This window comes from Nannospalax galili, unplaced genomic scaffold, assembly GCF_000622305.1.
Source record: "Nannospalax galili isolate Female #2095 unplaced genomic scaffold, S.galili_v1.0 scaffold290, whole genome shotgun sequence".
Classification (NCBI taxonomy): domain Eukaryota; kingdom Metazoa; phylum Chordata; class Mammalia; order Rodentia; family Spalacidae; genus Nannospalax; species Nannospalax galili.
In genome coordinates this window covers 6,245,566-6,258,077 of record NW_008331486.1, presented here as the reverse complement: position 1 = coordinate 6,258,077, position 12,512 = coordinate 6,245,566, and the positions used below count along the sequence as shown (strand labels likewise).

Below are 12,512 nucleotides of genomic sequence, written 5' to 3'. Positions count from 1 at the left end.
AACCCAACATTTGTCTCTCGCCTACACACACACACACACACACACACACACGAACACATACATATAACTTTTCCATTGTTTTTTTTTTTGGTCTTTTGAGACAGAGTCTCCCTGTAGCCCCAGCTTTCCTAGAACTCACTATAGACCAGTCTGGCCTTGAACTCACAGAGATCCGCCTGCCTCTGCCACCCGAGTGCTGGGATTAAGGGCGGGCACCACCACGTCTGGCTCATTTTCAGAGTTTTACAAAAGTCTGTCAGGTAATGCATGAAGCAGTGCCCCCAACCACCCCAGTCTCCCCCACTCCCTCTCCCTCCTGAAGGGCTCCAACCATCCTCAGAGCTTTAGTAACAGCTCTTGAAATGTCTGCTCACTCCACAAAGTCACCCGTTGAAAGTGAGCAATTAAATGGTTATTGGTATGTTACATCATTAATTTTTTATTGTAATAAAACCTATATCATAAAACTGTCCACCTTAACCATCATTTAAATATGTGATTCATCAGCACTAAGTGCCTTGGCACGGTGGCTGTCCCCCACCACCACCCTCTACAGCAAGTACTGTGTCATTGTCCCAAACAGAAGAAGCTCTGCACACACACACGGGTCGTTTAAAGCTCCCTGACCTCCAGCCCTTCTTGGCACTGTTCATCCCTGTCTCTGATTTTGACACTTCCAGGGTCTCCTCTAAGAGGAAACATGCCTTGTCCTTCCGTATCTGGCTTGTGTCATTTAGCATTGTGTTGTCAAGGTTCCCGGACATCTGGCTTCAAGTGGGATTAGTGTCTGCACTGAATGCTCCTGTGAATGCCCTGCTCCCTGGGAACTGTTCTAAAGGCAGCTTTCTGTCCCCCCAGTGACCCCAGGGTTGGATGGATAGATTCCAACAGGGAGCCTAGGACCTGGGAGATTGAAGTCCCACTCTTGGACTCTGCCAAGCCTGATGACTTGAGTTCAGTTCCCAAGACCCATGAAGTCGAAGGAGAGAACCAACTCCTAGAAATTGTCCTCTGACCCCCCCCCACACAATGGCACATGCACACACGTGTGTACATATACACAATCAATCAGCCAATGTTTAAAAAAAAAAGATGGTATGTCTGGTGTGGTGGCACACACCCTTAATTCCAGAACTTGGGAGGGAGAGACAAGTAGATCTCTGTGAGTTCAAGGCCAGTGTGGTCTACATAGTGAGTTCCAGGTCAGCCAGAGTTACATAGTGAGACCTTGTCTCAAAATTAATTAAAATAAATAATTTTAAAAGCTAATAATGAAGATGATGATGAAAATGGCAGTGACCATGTTGAAGACAGAGATGAAGATGATGGTCAAGATGCCAGTGATGTAGGTGGTGCTGATAATGATGAGGTGCTGGTGAAAATGATGAGGAGGAGGAGGGTCATGAAGATGGACGTGTGATGCCTGTGACTGCTGAGCACTTGACATAGTTAAGTGCTTTGCACAAATAACCTCACTGAGGCCTCTCAACAGTGCTCTGGGGCAGCTCCATGGTTGTCCTTACCATACAGATGAGGGGCTGAAATCAGAGAGACACAGTGACTTGCCTGGGGCCACACAGCCTGTGGGTGGTACTTGGACCTGGCTTTGGGTTAGCCTGATCCAGGGACCTTCGGGTTAGCCTGATCTGGAGACCCTGCTTAGCTCCCCTGGAGCCAGTGGAGCGCTAGCTTTGGCTCACCTGTGGGTGCTGCTGACCGGGACTCCATGCCTACTCCTTTCACACACAGGACGACGCTGTGAAGGCTGTGAAGATGGCTCTTTTGGGGACCCACTAGGACTCTCCGGAGCTCCCCAGCCCTGCCACAGGTGCCAGTGCAGTGGGAACATAGACCCCAATGCCGTGGGCAACTGTGACCCCCACTCTGGCCACTGCCTACGCTGCCTGTACAATACAACAGGGGCCCACTGCGAGCACTGTCAGGAGGGTTTCTATGGGAGTGCCTTGGCAGCGAGGCCTGCAGACAAATGCATGCGTGAGTACCCACTACCCGGACCCATGGGGGTAAGGCCTGGGAGCCACTGTCCTCAATCCTTGCTCAGGACCCAGACCTGAGAAAGTCACAGAGCCAGCTGGCCACCCTGCCAGGCTGGGCAGCCTTAGGAAGCCTCCTGCCTTCTCTGTTTCCTTCTGTCAAGGTTTGTCCTTCAAGCTCCCTTCAGCTCTGTCATTTCATAAGCTCTGGGCTCATAATTTTCCCTCTGCATTGATAATTCTGTGCCTTTCTTACATAAGGGTGACACAGGGATGGTGAGGCTGTGGCTTCCCCTCCATCTGTCAACCCCCTCCCTCCCTGGGTTGCCTGTGCCCATCAGAGGGCCACCTCCTGCATATGCCTGAACAAGGCTGCTGGAAGTCCTGTGTGAGAGCAGCAGTGGCCCCCACCCAGTGGACCCCAGAACCCTCTCCCACATGGCACCGTCCACACCTTGCTGCCCTCTTGCTGTGTGGAGCCTCTTTCAGGAAACCCTGCTCTGGCATCAAGGGAGATGTTACCCTGTAGTGACTTGGAAGCAGGGGTGTATGACTCCAGACAGGCATGCAGGGCTCTGCCTGTGACCCCCAATCTCATCTCTGGCCCTCTCTCTAGCCTGCAGATTTGCACTGTTCTGGGGACATAGAAAATGGGCTGCAACTTGAACTTGGCCTTGAGGCCTTTTCCAGGAGGGTCTCAGAAATCTGTCCTGAATGACAGTCATCTCTGGGACTCCCTCAGCTTCTTAGCCTCTGCTGTACCCCAAAAGTTTAAGCAGATAATCTGCATCACTACCAACACCCCTTCTCCACCTGCAGCTTGCAGCTGTGACCGGGAAGGCTCAGTCAGTGAGCAGACGCCATGCAACCCAGTGACAGGCCAGTGTGCCTGCCTGCCTCACGTCACTGGGAGGGACTGCGGTCACTGCAACCTTGGCTTCTATGACCTTCAGCCTGGGAGGGGCTGCCAGAGGTACGCAGGTGTATTAGCTACTTTTCTGTTGCTGTGTTAAAATACCATGATCAGGGCAGCTCATAGAAGGAAGAATTTATTGGGCTTACAGTTCTAGAGGGGGGATAGGCATCCATCATGGCTGGGAGGCATGACAGCAGAGGCCACCAGGCAGAAAGCAAACTCTCACATCTTCAAACCCAGGAAGTAAAACCGGAAATGGGGAAAGGCTACGAACTCTGAAATCCAGTCCCCCCACCCCACCCCAGTGACGTGCTTCCTCCAGCAAGGCCACACCTCCTAAACCTTCCAAAACAGTGCCACCAACTGGCCAAGTGTTCAAATACTTGGAATTTATGGGGGAACACTTACTGAAACCAGCATGGGGTACGGCTGTGGATGCCCTGGGTGTTTGCCAGGAGGGATGAAGTTACCAGGGAGTCTTGGGGAAGGGCCCCTTTCCAAGTACACTGTGCCCTTCACCAAAGGTCACAAAGCCACAGTGTCCTGGTGTCAGACTCATGGCCCAGCCAGCCCAGGAAGCAAAGAGCCGCCCTAAGGGAAGATGAGGTGGTCAGGTGTCTGTTTGGTCTGATTCTTATCTCAGTGACACCCATCACAGGGTGACCTTTTTGGCTGCAGCAGCACCTGAGACATCTTCTAGGAGACTCCAGGGAAAGGCCAAAGGAGGCAAATAGACTTCTTCCTCGCTTCTCAGAGCCCTTAGAATATGAATTGCACTTGACTTACCAGCCAGTCTATCCCCATGGTCTTTTGTCAGCTGTGTCTTATGCGACTTGAACTTCCTCAGGCATAGCTATTGCCATCAAGGGTAGGGTTTGGGGTGTCCCACAGCTGGTCTCATGCCTGCTCCTTGTTACAGTTGCGAATGTCACCCACTTGGCTCCCTGGAGAACCAGTGCCACCCCAAGACTGGGCAATGCCCCTGCCGACCCGGCGTCACTGGCCGGGCCTGTGACAGGTGCCAGCTGGGCTTCTTTGGTTTCTCTGTCAAAGGCTGCAAGGGTGAGCAAGCTGGGTCCTAGTGGGCTGTAGGAGGGCAGGGCTGAGGTCTCTTTCAGGAGATGGGTGGCAGGAAGCAGATGGGGTGGAAAGACAATGGGTAGATGCAGGATCAGTTGCCTAAGCATGGTGCGGCAACACGAAGTGCATTTGTTTGAGGAACAGTACCCTAGTGGCACCTCAGATGCCACCCTAAACTCTTGTGTGTCTGTGGCCATAATGTCACCCATGGGCCTCAGTTTCCTTTTATGCAGATGGTGCATCAGCTGTTCCAGGACCCTGGAGACATGGAAATAAGTGAGGCTAGAGGCTCCATTGCCCATGCCAACCCCTGATCAGAGTCTCTGGGGTGGAGCCCAGGACTCTGCGTTTGAGGACACTCAGGGGGTTGTGGGAGTTGCCAGGTGGGGTATAAGAATTAGGAGGTGGAAGTCAAGTTGGGGATCACCATCAGACCCCCAATGCTAGCTGCCATCCTTCAGACTGTAGGTGCTCCCCACTGGGTGCTGCCTCAGCTCAGTGCCATGAGAACAGTACCTGTGTGTGCCGGCCCGGCTTCGTGGGCTACAAGTGTGACCGCTGCCAGGACAATTTCTACCTTGTGGAGAATGGCACACGCTGCCAGGAGTGTCCCACTTGCTACGCCCTGGTGAAGGAGGAGGTAAGCCACCCAGCCCAGGCCATGATGCCAGACCCTTCCTGTTCATTCCCTGCCCCCAGGGAGCACCATCTCTTTTCTCCTCTCACAGCCCCCAGTCCTTGGCCACCTTCTCCCTTTCCAATCCTCCCATCCCTCTCTTGGTCCTCCTGTTCTGGATGAGTCAGAGGTGGCTCTTGTCACACCCCGTCCTGGCCTCTCAGGGCCAAGGTCTCACACAGCTCAGTGGGGATGAGACCACCTTGGTATGGTCCTCAGTGCTGTCCTGGGCAGGGAGGTGGGTAGTGCTGGAGTCAGGAGTTGGAGGCTGAGGGAACTCACTGGGATCCCCTTCCTAGCCCCATTAGTTATCCCATCCAGGCAGATCATGTCTTAGTAAGCCTCTGTGCCCTACTCCAAACAGCTATTTCTAGCCTGCAGACCTTCTAGAGCCAGTGGGGCTCTGGAAAGGTATGGTGCTGTAGAGGGAAAGGCATGACCTGAGCACCAACTACCAGCTCAAAGGGTTAAATCAACCCCCACTTCAGCCTTCCCTCTCCAAGAAATTTTCCTTCCAAATGAGTTTAGGTCTGTCTTACCGTGGAGTAAGTGCAGAAAATCAAGTTCTTTCAGAGCATTTGGGGCTTTGGACCTGAGAGGTTGGGCCCTGGCCCTCTGCTTAGTGTGGTTCTGAAGTGAACTGAGCTAAGGCAAGCACTCATCCTGATATATGCACCGTAGATGCAGCTGCTGTGCACATGGGCAAAAGTGCAGGGTAAACGCACAGCACACATGGGCAGTAGTGCCCACAGCTCCTGCATTGTGTGCCAAGCCCTGGGGACACAATGAATAGGATAGACAGAAATGTGCAGGAGGGTCATGTGTTTGCCATGAGTGAGGGCCTGAGTTCAATTCCCAGAAAACTTGTTTAAAAAAAAAAAAAACCTGCTCACGGTGGTAGCCAAAGGTTAGGAAGGTGGAGACAACCAGATCCCCAAGGCTTGCTGGCCGGTCTAGCTTACTTGGCGAACTCCAAGTCAGTGAGACACACTGTGGTGAACAAAGGTTGGAGAAGCACCCAAGGCTGTCCTCTGGCTTCCACACACATGTGCACACACACACACTCCTGCCCCCCCACATAAACACATGTGCACATGCACACAGAAACCATCATGGCTGACAAAGTGTCAGCAGGTGCCAGGGCATGAGAAGGGAACAGACGAAGCAGGTGCAGTGACTGGGCAGGAAGGGTTCTCAGGGTTGGGGTACCCTTACCGCTGAGGCCCAGGTAGGATTGGAGGAGGGAACACATGGGAAGTTGGGTCAGACAGAAACCAAAGGCAATACCCAGGACTTCTGGGCATTACACAGCTTTCCCTCCCAACTGTTTCCTGCAGGCAGCCAAACTGAAGGCCAGGCTGACACTGATGGAGGGGTGGCTGCAGGGGTCTGACTGTGGCAGCCCCTGGGGACCACTAGATATTCTTCAGGGAGAATCCCCGAGGGGGGACATCTACCAAGGTCACCACCTACTGCAAGGTACAGGGGAGGGTTGAGTGGGAGGTGAGGGGTGGCCAGTGGAGTCCTCTGTGCAGCCTATAGTCTGGGCTCCTTGGATGCTTTGAGCTCTCAAGATAGTCCTGTGGCCCCACAGTTCTGTCCTTCCATGTCCCTAGCCCACTTGTAACTGTTTTAACACGGTCTTTGTTCCCCACCCCCTGCCCTGCCTTGTCTATAAGCTTAGGGTAAACAAGGGCTGGATTCATTCACTTCACCACACACTCTGCAAGTCCAGGGTGCTGTTCCAGGTGCTGAGCAGGTGATGTCCCTGGGTCTTGATTCTTGGCCCTTTTACTTCTTGCCATGTCTTTAGCCAGAGCTTGGCACATAGCAAATAAATTAGTAACTAAGGAAAAAACTGTCACTAAAGCCAGGTGGAATGTGGCCCTGAGCCATGGAAAATTTAGAGAGCGCTGAAAGTGAGCTGATTGCTTCCTACAGCTCTGTGTTTGTGAGTAGCTGTGGTCTAGCAGCTGTGAGCAGGACTAACCATCAAGAGAGAGCCCCTGCATGAGCCTTATTGAGAATTCTAGCACTGATGAGTCAGGGTCAGCTGTCATCTAGGATTCTGGAATTGCTTATGGCTGAGAAGGCCTGGGTCCTGTTCAGTCCCTTGTGTGTCGCTGATTGGCTGTGGGTCCTGATTTGGTCCCACACTGGACTTCCTCTACTTCTCTGGGCCTCAGCCTTTGCTACTGCAAAATGGCCAGGCTTCTCTTTTGGTCTATGGGGATGGGGTGGGGGTGGCACTGGGATTCGAACCCAGGCCTCACACTTGCTAAGCAAGTGCTCCCCACTGAGTTACATTCCCACCACTGCTGGTTCTGCTGACTTCCCATAGGGGCCCCGGAAGCCTTCCTAGAGCAGATGCTGGGCCTCGAGGGTGCCGTGAAGGCTGCCCAGAAGCAGCTTCAAGTACTGAGTGGGAGCGTCCGCTGCACCCAGCCCGGAGCCCAGAAGACCTGCGTCCAGCTGGCCGAGCTGGGGGTGGTGCTGCGGTCCTCAGAGGAGGAGATCCTACATGCAACCTCAGCTCTCTCATCTCTGGTACCCGTGGTCCTCCCCACCTCCAAGCCTGGGCCGGGGTCCTTGTATTTCAGTGAATACACAGTGGCAGGGGTGTCGTTTGTGTGGTATTTTTGTCATGAGCTGGGGCTCCACTCACCAGGTTCTGCTTTGGGTCTAGCTTTATACATTTATGAAATTATTGGTGCCATTCCATGCTGGCCCAGCCGGTTAGCCAGCTGTGGCCTTGGCCTTTCAGGATGAGCCTCAGTTTTTTTCCTCGTCCTCCAAAGGTGATTCTTCAGGACGGATCCAGCATGCCCACCAATTGGAGCCATCTGACTGCAGAGGCCCATGTCCTTGCTAGGGGGTGAGTCTCTGGGGTTCTGGGAGGAGGAGGACTCTACCCACACAGTAAATAAGGCCCAGTCCTTCTTGGGGAGGCTCAAGAGTCATGGAAACCCCATAGGAGCTAGAATCAGATGAGCACAAGAGCTGCCCAGTGGGGAGCAAATGCCACCAGCATGGGAAAGACAGATACCCTGCAAGGGGCGTGGGGTGGGATAGAGGTGTTAGGGAAAAGCTTACTCAACTGAATGCATGCCAACATATGATGGCTTTTTAAAAAATCAACTTGGGGGCTGGACATGGTGGTGCACACCTTTAATCCCAAGACCCAGGAAGCAGAAGCAGATGGATCTCTGTGAGATCAAGGCCTCACAGAGTGAGGTTACATAGTGAAACCCTGTCTCATGCACTTATGTGCACATACACACAGACACACATGTAATTAAAGTAAAATAAAAATGTAAAGAACAAGAAATTTACTAAGATGTAATTCACAGGAGCTGGGGCAATGTCTTAGTCAAGGGCTCAACTCACAAGCATAAGGACCTGGATTCTATGCCCAGAATCCATGGAAAAAGCCAAGCATGGTGGTGCCGCTTGGAATCCCAGAGCAAAGAAGACAGAGACAGGAGGTTCCCCAGGGTTTGCTGGCCAGCCTAGCCTATTGGGTGAACCCCATGTCCCAGTGAGAGACCTTTTCTTTCTTTTTATTAATTTTTAAAAATTTTTGCAGATTTCATACAATATATTTTGGTAGTATTTATATCCCCTCCCATATCTGCACCCCCTTCTGGCCCCCACCAAATTTCTGTACTCAAATGTATTATATAATGTATATTACATGTATATTATATAATATATATATTTATGTATATTTTTTAGAGACCTACAGAGTCAGGGTTGTGTCCAAATGCCCTTTGGTGTGGGTTCATCCCCTGGAGCCTGGTCAACCTACTAAGAGGAGAGACCCTTTCTTAAAAAGTGAGGTAGACAGCTCCTGAGGAATGACATCCAAGGTCAACCTGTGGCCTCTGCACCCACATACACATACATATACACACAGACATATACACACATGCACACAGATAAACACATACACATATATACATGCATGCACAGATAAACATATACACATACATATATATACACATAAACATATGCATACACAGATTATACATACACACAGACATATACCCCATACACACAAATACACACAGATACACACAGACATACACACATGCACACACATACAGAATGCACACATTCACACATATGCATGCACACATACATACACACAGATGCACACATGCACAGAAACACATACACAGAGATACACACATGCACATGCATGTACACAGATATGTACATACACACATATAACCCACATACATTGCAATTCAATGTCTCATACACTGAGTTGCACGACCACCACAAGTAAGTTTAGAACATTTCTAACCCCCCAGTAAACCCTGAGCGCAATTTTATCATTCCTCATTTCTCTCCAACCTCTCCAGCCCCTGGCAACCACTCATCTACTGTCTGTCCTATAGATCTGCCTGTTCTGCACATACACTGTAGGTGGAACCATACCTGTGCTCTGTTGCCTTTGGCCTCTTTCACTTAACATTGTGTTTTCAGAGTTCATTCGCATTATGGCACAGATCAGTGCTCCATTTCTTTCTATGGCTGTATAATATTCTAGGATATAGATATACCACATTTTTCTTATCCAGTCATCCATTAATAGATATTTGTTTTTGATGTGGTGTTGGTGGTGGTCATGATGTGTGTGAGTGCAGGTGTGTGTGAGGGACAGGTGACAGCCTTGAGTGTCATTCCTTAGGTACCATCCACCAGTTTTTGAGACAGGGTTTCTCATTGGTCTGGCCTTCACCAATTAGGCTAGACTAGCTGGCCAGAGAGCCCAGGGATCTGCCTAACTCCCAGTTCCCAGTTCTGGGATTACAAGTATGTATCACTGGGCCCAGCTTTTTATGTGGGTTCTGGGGATCAAACTTGGGTCCTCATGTTTGCAAGGCAAGCACTTCACCTACTGGTCACTTCCAGCCCAACTTTCTTTTTAAAAAAGCTGGCTGGGCATGGTAGCCACACCTTTAATCCCAGCACGTGGGAGGCAGAGGCAGGTGTATCTACATAGAGAGTTCTAGACCAGCTGGGGCTACAGGGAGACCCTATCTCAAAAAAAAAAAAAAAAAAAAAAAAAGGGAAACAGCTTCTGTAGCAATTTTCCTCTTTAGCTCTAGGGACCTGTTACTCATTTTATAGATAAGGAAACAGACACAGAGAGGTCAGTTGACTTACTCATGGACACACAGCTTGGAGGTGATAGAGCCAGGATTCAATCCTAGGCTGGCTTGTCCTCTCTCTGCCACTGTCTGTATGAGGGTGACTGTGCAGTGAAAGGCCCTTTCAGTGCCCTCAGGTCTAACTAATGTGTGACAGGAGTGGAACACAGGGTGTCCTTGCTATTGGGGCTGCAGTGGCAGGTGGGTGGAAAGGAGCCTGTCCTGTAGGAGCCCCATGGAGTGGGGCTGTGGGGCTCCCACCCCCTCTGTGTGCCTTCTCAGTGACTGTCAGGTGAATTCTCACAGTCATAGGGACACTGCTGCCAAGATCGAAATAGCCGCACGGCGTGCCCTGCATGCCTCCAATGCCAGCCACGTGCTCCTGTGGGGTCTACTGGAAGATAGAATGGCCCTGGAGACCCAGCGGGACCTGGAGGACAGGTGAGGCCTTCCCAGGTGTGTGTAGAAGCTTAGGCTGGACTTCCAGGAGCCCACAGGGCCCAGCCAGAGGCCACTGCTTTCCACTGGCCCCCCGAGTCCTTTGTAGGTTTTCAGAGTGTCTGGAGGCTGCATTCTTCTAGGAGTGGGGCCACAGGTTCTTGGGCCTCTGACAAGGAGAACACACAAGAACTAGATCCCAGAGCAGCTAATCTCTGCCCCTCCCTGGCACCAGCTTCCTTCTTTGCCTCCTAAGACCAGGCAGCTTGGCATCTCTGTTCAGCCCTGAGCTAGATTTATTCAATGTGGGACACTTTGAGAAGATGGACCAAGTACCCCTGGTCTCAGTCCATCTTCGGAGTCCTGATGAGAGGTTAAAGTTTAAGTAGAGGGCCAGAGTTATGCATATCTTACCAAGGGATGGTCCTGCCTGTGGTTGTCTGGGCTCCAGTCTCTCTAGGAATATGGCCCTACAGGTTATCAGCACTGTGTGAAATCTCTTTCCCCTCTGACTGGCCCAGGCTTTAGACCTTCTCTGCTGCCTGCATGAGATTCCTCTGATTCCAATTCCAATTCCCTAGGGTCAACTGTTTCAATAGTCTGATAGCCAAGGTGAGGGGTTACCACATGGCTTCAGGTGGCAAAGGCATGGGGCAGGGGGTGCAGCCAGCAGGCTATTCACGTTGCAACATCATTCAGAGAGTGGACAGGAAGTAGGGCCAGGCTATAAAGCCTCAAAGGTCCACCTTCCCCAGTGACCCACTTCCTCCCGCAAGGCTCTACCTCCTAAAGGCTCCATAGGCTTCTCAAACAGTACCATCAGTTGCCGACCGAGTGTTCAAACATATGGGGGACATTTCACATTCACTTGACAACACGTGCTCAAGGTCATCAGCACAGACCACAGCTGTGGTGTGGTCCACCACCATCAGACACCTTCTACAACTTGGTCTGAAGAATGTGTGATTCTAGAGTGTAAGGCACCCCAGAGCTCGTGCAGGGTGGCCTGATGGAACTGAATGAGTAATGAATGGTTCCTGACACCACTGCCCTTCTCACTCATTTGAAAGCTTCAGGGGCTGGAGGGATGACTCAGAGGTTAAGAGGGCATACTGCTCTGTGTTACATCTGTAACTCCAGTTCCAGGGGATCTGATACCTCTGACCTCTGAAGGTACCTGCACTTACATGTACATGCCCACACCACACGCACACACACACACACACACACACACACACACACACACACACATACACACACACACACACACACAAACGATAAAGGAAATCTGAAAGCTGACACTTTCCCAGGCCAGCTGCTGGGTCCTGACCTTCTTGGGGTGACTGCTGGGAAGTTGGCGAGGGCTTTGCAGTTCAGCAGCTGCAGCCAGTGTCTTTGACAGAGATGAGGAGGCCAATCCTTCCCCAGGGCTCACCCTGTCCTCTTTCATCCCAGGTACCAGGAAGTCCAGGCGGCCCAGACAGCACTAGGCACAGCTGTGGCGGAGGCATTGCCCAAAGCTAAGAGGGCACTGTCCACCGTGAAGCAAGTCATTGGTGGTGCAGCCCCATGTCTGGGCTCACTGGCTGCCCCTGGAACACAGGTCAGTTCAGCACTCCTAGAGCTCTTCACAGAGTGGTCATGGGGGCTCTAGATGATGGAGAAACCAGAGGTCCAGGCAGAGGTGGGTGGGGCTTCTTGTTAACTAGCTAGCAGTGGATTGAAACAACTTCTGTTTACAAGACCAGGCAGGCAGAACTCAGCCATTTGCTGCTACTGATTATGATGGAGACTGGAGTCTTTTTGGCATTCTGTGACATGAGCAAGGACCAGAGGGACAGGGGATGATGTACAGCCAGCTTCCATTCCAACAGTGACCACGGCCAAGGGTTTTTCCTCCCTGAGTTTTGGCCATCAGTGACTCTGTAGCCCATGGACTCATTCACTAGCTTGATTTTAAAGATGGGGACTGGAGGGGATCTCGTGGGTCCATCAGCTGACACTCATCCCTTCTCCACATTTGGTCCAGCCTGTCCACTCAGAGTTTCTGAAACCCTCATATTCAGAAACCAGCTTTAGTAAAGCAATAAGCAGGCCGCAGGTGCAGCCCAATGGGAGAGCGTGTGTCCAGCATGTGCAAGGCCCTGGGTTCTGCCCCCAGCACCAAAGAAATAAAATGTAGTAAGCTTATCCAAATATATTTGGAATATAGCCTGCCCAGGACTACATGCAGATCCTGCCTCCTGGCT

General features: G+C 51.4%; 1 protein-coding gene across 1 annotated transcript in view; it reads left to right on the top strand.

Moving 5' to 3' along the window:
* The window catches only part of Lamc3 (laminin subunit gamma 3), a 65,536-nt gene that overhangs the window by 39,752 nt on the left and 13,272 nt on the right, over nucleotides 1-12,512 (top strand). Inside the window, exons 14-22 of the mRNA XM_008825696.2 lie at nucleotides 1,750-1,995; nucleotides 2,814-2,967; nucleotides 3,830-3,972; nucleotides 4,452-4,630; nucleotides 6,004-6,145; nucleotides 7,008-7,213; nucleotides 7,465-7,541; nucleotides 10,132-10,266; nucleotides 11,719-11,866. Coding sequence (XP_008823918.1) covers nucleotides 1,750-1,995; nucleotides 2,814-2,967; nucleotides 3,830-3,972; nucleotides 4,452-4,630; nucleotides 6,004-6,145; nucleotides 7,008-7,213; nucleotides 7,465-7,541; nucleotides 10,132-10,266; nucleotides 11,719-11,866 — 1,430 coding nt within the window. The remainder of the gene's footprint in view (nucleotides 1-1,749; nucleotides 1,996-2,813; nucleotides 2,968-3,829; nucleotides 3,973-4,451; nucleotides 4,631-6,003; nucleotides 6,146-7,007; nucleotides 7,214-7,464; nucleotides 7,542-10,131; nucleotides 10,267-11,718; nucleotides 11,867-12,512) is intronic.